Here is a 14869-nt window from a genome sequence, read left to right on the forward strand (position 1 = left end):
AAAACACTTCGTTTTTTACCACTTGAGTTTAATTATAGACTACATGTTTCAGAAGCTAAACTTCCATCATTCAGGTCTGTATAATAACATTATTATTATTATTGTCAGTTATTATACAGACCTGAATGATGGAAGTTTAGCTTCTGAAACATGTAGTCTATAATTAAACTCAAGTGGTAAAAAACGAAGTGTTTTCTTTAATTATTGTAACATGTCTTACCACAAAGTTAATGCCGAAACAATAAATAAAATATTAATAATATATTTACAATAGTAACTGGTAAAATAGTTTTCCTATTTTTTAAACTGTTTTAAATCTCCTTGAAAAAATTAACGCAACATAAAGTTGGAAATTACTTGTTGGTCAGGACTGATAAAAAACAGAGATGGAAAAAAACACATTTTTATAAATTAATTTAAATATACATTACGTAAAAGGTACCCTCGGTACGGGAAAACTTGGTGACGGTACATTATTGTTGATTCTAATAATGCGTATGATGAAAAAGAAATAAATTATCCAGTAGATTGCAAGAAATTTATGGTGTGCCAGTAATAGTAATAGCTCTCAACAGCATATGAGGCTATCTATGAATTGATAGAGTGCCAGTAATAGAAATAGCTCTCAACAGCATATGGGTCTATCTATGAATGCGCCTGTACTGTAACTGTACATGTCAATTTTGGGCTTAATTTGATCACAAACTGCGCACTCCGTTTCCCTACAGATTCTGCTGTGCTGATTGCTGCGCACAGATACCTCAGAGCTTCTCTAGCCCGCGACTCCCAGTCATCATCAATCCCCGCCAACCCCAATGTGGCATTCGATTGATACTTGTACCTCCTGTACTGCCCTCCCCACTTTTTTTTTCCTTCAAGAAGCTCACCAATCAAAATTGCTCTGGGCAGGCGCGAGTCATGCATGTGAATGACATGCCTCGCCTATCTGAGCTGAGCCTTCGCCATGCACACTGAGATAAAACAACAACCCGCTCTCTCCAGAACCTTCTGGTTAGACACATAATCATACCAATGAATGCCCATCATTGACCTGAGATGCCTTTGCTGCAATTTATCGTTATTATAATTTTTTCTTAATTAGGGCATTTTGAGAACTTACATTAGTTGCAACGTTGTGGTGGTGTTAATAAGATGCAAATTATATTTTATGGTTGTTATGCAGATGGTTTGTACAAGACTACTTTAACAGTTATAAATTTTAAGTGGCTCGTTATTCACGCATTATAAATAAAACAGTTAGAAATTTTACAAAATTAATTTATTGCATTGTAATTAAATCTTCTTTGGGCTTTTTCTATCACATTCCACATGTTACTCCTCTCCTCCTATAATGATTTTTTATGCCAATGGCGAATACTGAAAAAGAAAAGAATTATTAGATATATTAAATTCCCACTTTATTAAAATGAATTAAAATTAAATTGTGATTATTTTGTATTGCTTAGATACAAAAAAAAAATTGTTTTTGGGCCTGTGTTATGTCTATAAGTATAGCAGTTGTTTCAACTGCCATTGCAAGTGCTATTGTAGGACAATGCTTTATAGAATTATATGATTTAATAAATGTCACATGTCAAAAATCAATAACCCACGTAATGATGGCAGAATCATTGCCTATAAATAACAACTTAATGGCATAATATTCCAAAAATAAAGTATTGAAAATCTAAAAAGTTTCTTTAGATTTTTTTATTGAGTATGTATATTGTGATTGGGGACTGCCTTACATGAAAATCACTCATAGAATTTGAAGAAGCTCTGTACCTGAAGCTGGGTCCTGTATGGTTGAAGTTACATAAATTATTATCATGATATGCATAATATTATGCATGTAGATAATAAATGTATAACGTACAACATTTATAATATTAAACAATACATCAAATAACATATTAAAAGTATTATAAATCATAAGAATAGAAAGAGATATAATTTATTCTTTAACTTACTAATAATCAAAACTGCTACAATAATCAAGCCTATCGTTGAATGCTCTCCAAATACATTCTGAAGTTTTCCATCATTTTTAATCCCAGCTTTTGCCATTTTCAAAAAATATTTTAGCAAATATGAAAACAAGAAATTTTAAAAGAAATGTTAAAAAAAAGAATGTTGTTTTCTTTTGTGAAAGAAACACTATTCCTTTTGAACTTTAATTTAAAAATAGGGACCAAATAATAATAAAGTAATTTAAGGCTAAAAGACTAAAAAAGATACTAAAAAAAGTGATTTACTACAGATATAAGATATTACCTTTACATTTTTGACCCCCAATTGGTTGTTTTATTTGAAGTGGAAATCTTTAAAACCCGTTTATTTTTACATTAATTCGGTTCTCTAATTAACTCTAACTGAAATATTTTAGCATCTTTTTCACAAACTAGTGGGTCATCCGATTATCTTTAATTTATTTACTTCTAGCATTTTTACATTTTTATATAAAATAATTGTCTTCGCGTAAACCCGCCAACCATTTAAAAGAAAACCCACCGTAAATATACTCACGAAAAGAGAGGGAAAAAGTAGAACAATATACCCCGTATAAATATAAAGAATTAAGTACTAGATTTTGCTTGTCTGCAATGCTGCCATACGTCACAGCATTTTTTTTTTGACGGTAACGGACGAAAACTAACGAAGCATTTTGAAAATGTTTCCCCGCTGTTGCTGTCTTCGTTCGGATTTCGTTGTCATGGATTGTTAATTTACCGTTTTTATTTTATTTGTCAGTCTTTTTTGTGTTTTTCGTATAGTTTTGTGGATTAAGTTTTGTTATTAACGTTAATATGGCTAGTCCACTCGACATAGTTATTGAAAAATTAGTTAAGGGCTCGCACTTAATTGTATCGGATTTGAATAATGAATTTGAGGTATGTTGTCAGCGTGATAACTTATAATAAACTTGAATACTTGTTCTTCAAGCGTCCTAATTTCTTTCCGTTACAAATTTCAGAAAGAACTAACCGCATTAAATGCGTTACGGGATCAAATGATCATAAATTTTAAACATGAGAGAGCGAAGCTTGCTACCCAGAAAAAGAAGCCGTTAAAAAGAAAATTGGATGGAATTAACGAGGAAGATGACGAAGGTTTGTTAATTAAGTGTCCTTATGATTATTTAATATTATTTTGTATGGCATTGAAACTATGTAAATTGCACAAGCTTTCACCAAACAATACTTTTTCTTTCAAAATGAGTTCTATTTTTTTTAAAGATTTACCTTTTGTCAGTAAAAAGTAGATGGTAGCTTCTATATTGTAAATAAAAGATTGCAATTTTCCTCAGAATTCGTAATTAGTTGCTAGCAGTGGCTAGTCACTCCGCTTGTGTTATATTGGTAATCAAATTATTGGCAGTTAAGATCGCGCAATATCGTACCCTAGTGTTTCCAACGCATATTCACACATAGGTTACCATTTTTTGAAGTGGTATTCTTTAGATGTTAGGATTGTTATGGAATATAAATGCACAAATCGCATCCTATGTCTATATTTAAGTATATCCATAGAAACATCAGAGTTTGACAATGTGCATTCTTTACCTCCACTGCTTTCACTCTCAGTATAAATGCAGCCTAGGGTTAACCATACTTGTTTCTAGGCACTTCTTTTAGTGTTTCTACTATTGGAGTTCAGGTGTCAGCTTGCACTCAGCTACCTATCTCTAGAAACGCACAACAGTTTTTGTATGCTGGCTATTCCGTTTTTTTTCTTCCAATATTCAATGATTTTTTTCTTATGATCCTAATCTCAAGATTTTTCTAAAATAACTTAATGTACAATACCCTTCTAAGCAACAACTCCGCAGACTACGGTCCTCAGTCGCATGCGCCCTTATTATATTTTTATGCAACTTGTTTTCTTTGATACTCTATGTGTGGAAATGATATTAGCCATTTGGCCACCAAGGCTGGGTTGTTAATGAGGATGACTGAACTGTCTAAAATGCTCATCATTGAATCTTTCATCATTCAAAAAAATAATTACCATATTTTCAGATCAAGACTTAAGAAAAAATAACCTAAAACTAGGGCACGTTTGATAATCCAAAATTACAGACCTTAGTCCAAAAGTGCTGACCTTTGTTTGATAAAAACGTTAACCAATAAAATATTATTTTCTTGAATATGTCTGATAAATTTGAGGTGTGTCTTTCAAAAGTGTTTACTTGCAGCCTCCTTTCATTTTGAATCTTTAATGTGGATTCCTTTAAAATGTTTTCTCAAGCCTGTTCCCGGATCGAGGAATATTGCGACATGAAATTGATTTTTTTGGGGTATTACTTTGAACACTCTCCTTATCATTCATCATTCACTTTGTGTAATACCACTTTTATAAAAGTGGTATTACACAAAGTGAACGATAAATGATACGGAGAGTGTTATATTACCATACCACAAAGTTATCAATGCTTTTGATTTACAAAATATCTTACTTTTATTTTAGATGGAACTAAGAAGAAATTGCGTCCATCTCAAGAGCGGATTCTGCCCAAAGAATCATTTTCGCTGGAGAACCATCAGCACTCCACTCCCAACAAGGACCCAGAAGTGGTCCTTGACCTCAACCCGACTATTGTGGTGGACAAACCCCGCACTAAGCGGAATGCTTCCGTTTTAGCCGCCGTCATGAATAATAAATTAGTAAGTGCTCTTTCTAAAACATACCTTTTACCAGAGGCAGGATGAATCAAATGAAAATAATCATTTAATTAGTCTATTCGTTCAAATTATTTTTTATTATTGATGAGTTGTTTCATTCGAATGTTAGTATTAGATTAGTAATCAAATATAAAATTATTTGTATTAACCTTTTAAACGCGTTAACTTTGTTCCTAAGAGACGCTCGTGCGCGGCTGTATTTCGCCGTTTTTTAAATTATTACTTTTATCATGTATTTAGTTATGAAATGATTTATTTTCCTAAACAAAAACGTTCAATGGGATTCTTTGTGCCTTTTTGGTACTCTATAATACACGTGTGTCACATTATTCTTGAAATATATCGTAATATAAACAAATTAGATCGTAACATAAATAAATCAAAGCACGCATCGTGTGTCACTCTTACCCACTGGCGATGCGTAGCGTCGAGAGTGAGACAGATATAGGGCATGATTATGGCGGGGACTAATTACCGACCGCAAGAAAAATCAGGGATCTGTTGTTTTATTTATCCTTGTGATATTACAAATTATTACTCAGATATTTCAACAGATGTCATAAGGCCGAGGATTGACGTATTATTTTATCCAAAGTTCCACACCATGAAAAAATCCCTCCAAGTTGAACTGAGGTTCGAAACTTGGAGCAAAGTGAAAACACAAACGCTTATGTCAGCCGCGTATGGGGCATGTCTTGTAAAAACACAAACGGTTATGCGAGCCGCGTGGATCCGGTTAAATAATCACTAATCACTGTTGATGTGCATCTAATGACGACTTTGGTTTATGTAGGGGGTCTTTTAATCATAGTAATCTCAATATCAAATAAGGTATGTCAAATACCTTGTTCATGAATTAAGTTGACTTATTTACTTACTCAATTAATTTCTTCTCTTTTAAATTAATCTTAATTAAAATAAAAACTATATATTTTTTTGAATTCTGCGCTTGAGTTACTGAGTTTTATTCCCTGGGAGCTCAAATTAAATATGAAGTTATTTTTATTTAATTCACCCTAGATTGGTACCTGAAGTACAGGACCGATCACCTCCCATAATGAATCATCAAATTAACACTGTATCAATTAAATGTAGTGCCCTATGCACATTGAATGCAGATAAGTTTCAAAAGAAAAAAACTTGTTTGCTGTTAATAATCTTTAATCTTCTAATAACCAGGGATCATGCTTTTATTTGCTATGGCTATCTGTTTCTTTTACTTTGTTTAGTGAATATCTTTTTTGATGAAATATTAACAGTATTTGCCTTTTATTTTTTAGTTGAATGAAAAACTTAACAACAAAATGCGACGGCCGGGATCTAGAGAAATAAATAATCAAGATTTGGACAAGATGGCGTATGTTAGTCAAGATAAGGAGAATGATCAAAATGTTGTTAATTCTGAAGAAGTAACTACTGAAAATGGTAATTTAACTACTAACTGTCAAATAAAGTGCAAATCTGCACTGAATAAAATACTTTGGGGCATTTCTCGCCATTATTTTAGACGTCGCAAAACTCAAATGTTTTTAGTTTTAATTTTTGTAAACTAAAATTCTCACCCATCAATGTTATTAAACACTCCTTGGTTCTTATGCAATATATACCTCATTAAAATATTATTACCACTGGTTGAATCAATTGTCTATGCCACGGGTGGACAACCCGCTACGCCCTTACATGCAGTCTGCAGCAATGTATGAAGAATATATTTTTAAACCAGTGATATATTTGTGATACACGGTTCGATGCATTAAAAAAATTTGTGCCCTCAAGTATTCTATGAGCCAAGTCATGCACGTTGTTATAAAAACAGTGAACAATATCCGTTAAAATAAAAACGCAATCTCAAAAAATCTTGAAAACCAGTTAAAGTGTGAAACTTCAACTATAGAAATAGATTTAGAAAAATTAAGTAAGCGAAGAGAAACTCAAATCTCAAACTGAGTGGTCATTTATAAATTGGTTTTTATTAAAATAAAAATGTTTATTTATGTGTCCTAATTCATAATATTGATTGTTAAAATTTTTCAAAATGTTTATTACTATACCAATACATTTTTTGTTGGTTCATTGTATGTTTTCTACTCACTTTTGGTCTTAGTAATGTTTTCTTTCTTCACAATTACCATGATTTTACTTTCTGATTGATTACCTCCGCATTCAAATTATTTATAATATGTACTTACAAAAAATCAATAAGTTTGAAATTCGTTGTTATAAAAAAATTATAATGTCTTTATGCGGCCCTTGAGAAAATTTTAAGTCATCGATGCGGCCCGGGATTCTATTTGGGTTGGCCACGCCTGGTCTATGCCATTTACGATAATATCCTCTGTGTTTTTATGATAATATCATATAAATGGTTCATAACTTACATATATCTGATTGTAATAATAAATAATCAATGGTACTTAAGGAAATACTGTATTTATAAAAAAATATGCCATGTAAATGTCACTATTGATTTGAAACACAATATGTGTAGTAATGTGTTTATTGTTTTGTTGCAGTGACCATCACCAAGGAAAATGATATCTCCAATAATATAACATTATGGAATCAATCCACTCGTAAAACCCGTAACACTCGAGTCATGAATCCAATGGACAAGGAGAATGAAGCTTCGGATGTTGCCGTAATGCCACCGCCAGTAATGCCTGTTATGAAAACCAGTAATTAAACATTTTTTCATTAATTTTATCTGCTAATTTGTAAAACTTTGTGTTTTAATCTGTTTCTTCTCGCTCTAAAGGAAGAGGTCGTCCCAAAAAGACAAGCAACGGTACACTGATTGATTCGGAAAGCTTTGCAGATGTAACTCACAATACATCCACCAGGAGCTGCAGAAGTACGTCCATGAAGATTGCTGATACTTCCAAGGGTATTCTTATTTCTATTCTAAACATTTTCAATGTTGATATTGTAGACCACTTATAGATATGATGTCACTATTTATTTAAGACCTGGAATCCATAGGGAAGTATTCACATTAACCTGTCCAGGAGTTTTTAAAATAATATATTTTTTTACTCTTTATAATTTATATCATAGTCGATGCTGTAAGCCACATATTTTCTTGGATAAAAAAAAAACATTTACACCAGTAAACATGATTTATGGCAACATTGGCAATTTTGACGTTAATCATGTCATAAATCATGTTTTATATTTGTCGTATAAATACGACTATACTCCTGGAAAGGTTAACTATGTAGTATAGATAACTTCAATACTTCTTCTGGACTTTAATTTAGATTTTTAAATCGATTTTGGCATTTTTAAAATTGTTATTAATCAGTATAGACAGGAAATCAATAATACCGCAAAGAAAGACGATGACTATTTTTGTACAGTAACCAGTAAAAACAGGACTAAATTATTAACAGTTAAACAAAATGGAGTTCTTCAAATTAAATGCCAAATCAATAAATAAAAGATTTTTTTTCTTACTGATTAGAAATAAGTCAAATGTTGTCAATACTACATAGTTAAAAGGTTAGATTTTGATCCTAGCGCAGGTAAATGTTGCATAACTACATACACCTTTTAATCCTTTACCATAAATTCTAACCGGTGCTAGTGTGGACTGTTATAAAACGTAAGGGATCTTGTTTAGCTTTCATTTTCAAGGAATTAAAAAACAGCAGTTAGCTTATTGATTTGGGGACACTTTTAGAATGTGAAGATGTCACCACCTGTGTGCCAACTTATTTTAACCCTTATCCGCGCCCAATGGTGCATAGGGCACTACATCGTATTAACGCAGTATTATCATGATCGTTAACACCTAAATGAAAGGTGATCAGCTCTTCACTTCAGATCCCAGTCCAGAGTTTTATTGAATAAACATTAGAGTGAAAAAAACACTATTATTTATTTGACCCCCCCTGGGATTCGAACCCGGGACCTCAGGTACACTAGCCGAGCATGTTGATCATTACACTACGGAGGCCGACAAAACAGGTGGTGTGCCAATTAAAAGGAGATAAAAAAGAGAAATGCAGCCCTTTCAAAACTTACATGGAACATGGTATACTGTAATGATGTCATACTAATACATTTTATTCACATTCCCTTAAAATTTCAGTTGCTGACGAGTCATTGAGGCGTAACACGAGAGCTACAAGAGCCAGTTCTAGAAATAACATCTCAATGGAACCGCTACAACCAGCTCCAGTTGAGATGCCAAAGAAAGCCCGTACTAAGAGGGTGATTATAATACTTGATAATCTATTGTCTACTAAATATCCAATATAGATATTACATAGATATGCCACATCGCACTCAATCATTATACACAATGATATTTTTTAACTTATGGATGTGTCACCGTTAAATATGGTTTAACCTGTCGTCAGGGGCATGCATTCCATGTAGTCAGAAATCATTGCCTATCCTAACTTACCCGCGTGACATATAAGAATTCAACCAGTACCTGCCCCACCTTACCAAGTAGTACCTAGCTTACCTTACTACCTAGCTCTGCTGCCTACCCTAATTAATTCTTTGTGCACGCCACTGCCTGTCGTAAACCATAGAAGAATAACCTCAACCGAATCCAAATTCTTTCATGAACAATTTCCAAATGACAAAAATACACATTGAAATGTCTACAACAACTAAGAAATGAATTATTTTGGTATTAGTTAAGTTTTGACATTGACGTTAATTTCTATATCTACCGCACCTATTGCATTTCACCGTCATCACCTTGTCCCGAAAATCTCTTGTGTATACATTGCATGAAATTTGCAGAGAAAGTATATTATTTCGAGAAATAAAAATACTTTGTGTTTTGATCCACTCACATTGTGATGTCCACTCACAATGTGAGTGGATCAAAACACAAAGTATTTTTATTTCTCGAAATAATATATCAATATGATCCACAAAGTTAATGCTTTCAATATTCAAAACATTGCAGAGAAGGTTTTAACATATTCTTTTGCGGTGTAAAATAGAAAGTATCAAACAGGAATAATAGTATGCATTACCAATTGTATAGCTCGGCTGTCCAAATTCAAAACACAGTAAGGGACATTTTTTTGTAGTAGGTTTTTTTTTTTGCATTTTGGACTAAGTAGATTCTACTTAGTCCAAAAATGCAAAAAAACGTATTACAAAAAAAATGTCCCTTACTGTGTTTTAAGTTTGGACAGCCGAGCTGCTGGCAAATTATTACCAACATGAATGGTCGAACAAGGTTTTGAATAACTAAGTAGAAGAGGCCATCTGCTTATTTTCTACGGTGTCATGCAAGCACATATAGATTATAACATAATGAAAGAGGGATCATAATTTTTGTAAAATTATTCAAATCTAATATCAAAATGGTTGCCATGTCCAAATTTTCCTGTAATGTATTATGTTTTATTTTTATAGGGAAAAGCAGAAAATGCTAACCAGAGCGTGAGTCAATCAGATGTTACGGAAGTGACTGTTGAAAAACCAAAAAAAGCTAGAACCAAGAGGGTAATTAATAATTTATTTGTATTATACTCTTTGGTCTCTCAACTTGAGATGAAGGATCTATCGTTCTTTATACAAAAGAAGATGGAAGTCTGAGCATTCCAGGGCTTACGACCTGGCATTTGGCTGGCTTGGCTTATACACTTGCGTAACATTCACCATTCTACCCATTATTCTTCTTCTTCATCTTGGTGTAGGCCTTGTGGCCTGTTTTTAAGAGGGATTAGCCTCCTGCAGTGTCGATTCCCAGCTATCGACCCATCTCTTTGGTGGTCTCCCGGGGGTTGGCTGTACAGTGCCATGTGGGGGGAGTATGGATGGTTCCATTCTCCTCAAATGCGCATACCATTGTCTCCTTCGTTGCCTTCCCTGCCTAACGACATCTTCGATCTCGCATATTTCCCCGATCCAGGCGTTTCTTATCCTCGAAGACTCTTGCCTGATATGCTTCTTAGAGTCTTCATTTCTGACACTACCTATTATAGATTTTGCATTTGTGCTGATGGTGGCACCCTCAGTTGACAATTTTGTGAAGTAAATAACCTACATCAATTGGACATATATATTGAAATATCATCTAACTAACTAACTAACCATCATGCCGCTTCCCCGCAGGGGTAGGCAGAGAGAATAGAACGCCACACCACTCTGTCTTTGCAAACATTCTTCGCCTCTTCCACGTTCATGCATCTCCTCATACATACCCGCCGATTGTTACGACTCCTAACCTGACCACTTTCTTCTATATCATCTGAAGGGTGAATAATACAGTGTCTGATAGAATAAATAATATAAAGGTACAAGTTTCACCCAATTTTCGAGCTTGATGTGTTTTTGTTTATTTTTTTGTAGGGTAAAGCGGCACATATAGACCAGAGTGAGTGCCTTGCAGAGACTTCAGAAATGATTGTGGAAGTGCCAAAAAAGAAACTAGTTTCCAGAGTGGACTACAGCAGCTCTGACGAGGAATTTGGTAATTAAAACATTTTATTGACACATTTTACTATGCTTCAAAGTAATGTGCATGTTGAAACTACTATCATATTTGATTTTGCCATACACATCAGAGAATTGGAAATTTCTCTCTTTCTCCCTCTAAAGAACTGTACATTTATCTCAGGATTTTATTCTAAATACAGTGGCAATTGTGAGAATTGTGAATTAAGGTAGATTAGAATGTTGATGTAAAGATAAAACTCTTCTTCTACGAAATAGTGGTCCAGATCGCACTGCAACATTGAATTGTATTTGTATCAATTATTATTTTAGATTTTAGTTATAAATTAATTTAAAATATTAAAAATTAAATTTTTTAATTACATTGATGAAAATTAAATTAAAATTAAAATAATGAAAATTAGTCCTCATCATTATAAATATGACTCGTCCCTTATGGTGCCAACGCACTCAATTTGAGTTGAGATCTAATATCTTTATATGGAGTTTCATCAGCAGTGTATCGTTTGTGGCTAACTTTTGAAATTGATTAACTTTTTGTAATCTTAAAAATAGTATTAAAGAAAACTTTCTCTTCTTCATTTTTATAATTGTTTTTGATAAAAATCACAATCATCTGGTATCGCGAGTTCTACGTACTTATATATCAGGACGTTCATTTTTTGTCTGCTAGCGACATATTATTTCTTTCACTCTAATAAATGTACTAAATCCACAAGGAGAGAACGAGACGATTAAATTACTCCGTTTTCATTTGATCTGATTTCCGGCATCTCGGTTATCGGATGGCACCCGCCAGTTGTCACGCGACGTTGCGATGTTTAGGACGTGGAATCTATGACTCGCATGGCGGCGAATTACGAGCTACGATACATGATTTCAATTCAAATATGATCTGGGGTCTTTTGGTACCCCGCTTTGCATCCTGTGTAATTTTTGGATGATCAGTACGGAAAAGGTTAAACAATATTGACATTTTTGCTGTTTTGAATCGTTACAGAAAAGAAGAATGTGAGACCCAAGCGAACAAGAAAGGGAAAGAAGGGCACACCTTCCACCCCGAAACCCCCACCTGTTGAAGAAATGTAAGCCAATACTTCACTTAATTTTATATTTGTAATTGACTTAAGAAGCATTGTAACATAATGTAATAATACATATTTATTTTACCATATATCAAAGTCGTACAGGAGAAAGCGACCAACTACAAAACATAAAATGTTCAGGAGGGCCATTTAAGTCACTTTTGCTTGGCAAGAAAATAAACGTCAATGCAGTTAGTCATTTTTGACAAGTCAATATGTTATACTTCCAAGATTAAAATCGATTTTCAATTTTTTCAGGGTTGTATTAAGCTAGTAATATATCAAATAGTCAATAATTAAGATTTTTGTAAAAAATGCACTTGGTCACTTTCTCCTGTATGACTATGAAATGTACTCTTTAACTAAAAATAATGATTATTTTGACACTACCATTGAAAAATCAATAATTTTTCTTTTTTAAATTGTTCACTGCATAAAGAACATAAATTAAATTTCTGAGTTTTGTAGTTCATACTTCAATGAAATTTGATTCACGATACACAACATTTTTTAAATATATGAATTAAGTCTCATTTTAAATGTTCTCAATCATAAGTGAATGCTATAATAAATTTGTATTAAAATAATAAATACTTTACGTTTCCCCTTGATATCATAAAACTGTAGTCTAAAAACAAATAAAATCCATACCAAAAACACAGGCCGCACTTTCTTTACTAGTCATATATATTAAAAGGCTAGAATATAAATTTTATTTCCTTTTTTGATGGAATAAAATCACAGTGAGTGATATGAGGACACCTACAAAGTCTGTCTGTCTATAACTACATAATAATATTAATGCAGTCATAAAATTAACATTGATAATCTCAATATTGATGAAGGAGAGTAAGGCAGTTTGGGTATTTACAAGGCTTATTTTACAAGGCTTAAACTGTCATAGGCCAGTTTAAGTGATCACTTTATACTCATGTAACATTCACCACTCTACCTATGATTAACAACCACACTACTCAAATTACAGAAGTTATAATTATGCTTCAATACTTTCACATGCTAGTTCTCAACACCATCTAGGGTTGAGTTTAGTAAGTTTTTTATATATATATATATATATATATATATATATATATATATATATATATATTTTTTTTTATTTTTTTTTTTATTTTTTTTTTATTTATAAATTATTATTATTATTATATTTTTTTAATTACACAGTCCTTTGTGAAATGTATGTATGATACTTCCCTAATTATTTTACATACTAGGAGACACAATAAAACATAATTTTCTGTTTTCTGAAATTCTTTTTCATTGGCTATATATATATATATATATATATATATATATATATATATATATATATATATATATATATATATATATATATATATATAGACATTTTCTTTAATTTTTGGCCATATAAGGGACAACCAAATGTATATGAATTGCAATTAAAATGCTTTGTAATCTTTATTTCAGACCCGATGTAGTGGAAACTGTAGGAAAACTGTCCGACAGTGGTGTCAGTTCCTCTGGTCGGCCCGAGGGCCTCGACCGCGAGAACAATGACAAGACCATCACCCGGGAGACGGTGCAAGGTGAAGGGTCTGCTAAACCCGCCACCCAGGGCCCGAGGTCTTCCGGCAGGAGGACCGCGGCCAGTGCGCTTAACCTATCAATATCTGCGGGGACTCCGCACACCCCTGCCAATCATCAGATGAATGTCTCCTATGTCGTGCAGAAAAACCAAGAGCCACAAGTTGCTAGCTATAAACCGGTGAGTGTTTATTGTTTGATAATCTTTTTATTTTATTGACACATTGCTCACTCCTTTCAAGAATGTCAAAAATCAAAAAACTTGAATTTTCAGGAGAACTTTTTTAAAGTTTAAAAATATAATACAATGTATTAAAAATAAATATTAAACCACTAATTGAACTTTTTACTATGCAACAGATCTTTTTAGGTAAAACCTGAAGGTTTTTTCTCTATTTGAAAAATATTTAGTATATTTAAAAAAAATTAAACAATATCTTTTCTTCATAATGCAAAAACAACACTTTCTGCCCCGTAGCGGGTAAATATTAAGTTAAAAATATGCCGCTTTTTCTGGGATATAGTACATTTTCTGGGCATTCCGAAAACATGCACAACTGAAAATTGACAATTTTTTATTTATGACGTCTTGAAAAGAGTGAGCGACGTTTCGGATATGTGTTTTTACGCCTGCGGATCGCTGGCGACGGGATTTGATAAATACGTACATATAGTTGTACATATAGTTATACATTAGACCTTGACAAAGAGATCAGTACATAATATTCATATAAAAACATTAAATAATTCTTTCTTTTCTGACTTTGAAATGAGGCCGGCGCAGAAGGTAAAAATACCCTTCCCATCCTTAAGCTTCAATCGACCACATGGGTAGAAATACGTTTCCCGTCCTTATTGTGTTATAGAGTAAAATAACAACTATGTAATTTTTTCCACATTAATTTTATTTGACCAGCAACCGGGTTTTGTCATAACTGAAATCATCAGACTGGTGTAAGCTAGACAAAATTCTCAATGTTATATACACAACAAGGCAGGAGTTGAAAAGTGTATTAATTTAGAACCTTGACAAATACCGCTGTATTTTAGTTTAGATTTCAATTCAGTTAATCAGTGCAATAATTTCACCTAAAATATTGTATTGAATTA

The 14869-nt window shown here is 32.8% G+C and overlaps 1 protein-coding gene and 1 long non-coding RNA gene across 2 annotated transcripts in view; one reads left to right on the plus strand and one right to left on the minus strand.

Annotated features, from left to right (window-relative positions):
* Window positions 1-1262: 1262 nt before the first annotated feature.
* LOC148303727 (uncharacterized) lies at window positions 1263-2109 on the minus strand. Its single transcript, XR_015838433.1, has 2 exons — window positions 1971-2109; window positions 1263-1377 (listed from the first exon to the last, which is right to left on the minus strand). It is a non-coding gene; the product is annotated as an uncharacterized LOC148303727 (long non-coding RNA).
* Window positions 2110-2657: 548 nt separating this feature from the next.
* LOC148303728 (uncharacterized) overlaps window positions 2658-14869 on the plus strand; it is a 50577-nt gene continuing 38365 nt past the window's right edge. The window contains exons 1-11 of the mRNA XM_088269479.1: window positions 2658-2891; window positions 2975-3110; window positions 4468-4664; window positions 5963-6107; window positions 7196-7357; window positions 7438-7566; window positions 8773-8894; window positions 10068-10157; window positions 11007-11127; window positions 12112-12196; window positions 13643-13940. Of these exons, the coding sequence (XP_088125605.1) occupies window positions 2808-2891; window positions 2975-3110; window positions 4468-4664; window positions 5963-6107; window positions 7196-7357; window positions 7438-7566; window positions 8773-8894; window positions 10068-10157; window positions 11007-11127; window positions 12112-12196; window positions 13643-13940 (1569 nt within the window). The 5' untranslated portion in view covers window positions 2658-2807. The remainder of the gene's footprint in view (window positions 2892-2974; window positions 3111-4467; window positions 4665-5962; window positions 6108-7195; window positions 7358-7437; window positions 7567-8772; window positions 8895-10067; window positions 10158-11006; window positions 11128-12111; window positions 12197-13642; window positions 13941-14869) is intronic.

This window comes from Brachycentrus maculatus, unplaced genomic scaffold (genome assembly GCF_059751285.1).
Source record: "Brachycentrus maculatus isolate JH-2025_06_01 unplaced genomic scaffold, ASM5975128v1 h1tg000353l, whole genome shotgun sequence".
NCBI lineage: Eukaryota > Metazoa > Arthropoda > Insecta > Trichoptera > Brachycentridae > Brachycentrus > Brachycentrus maculatus.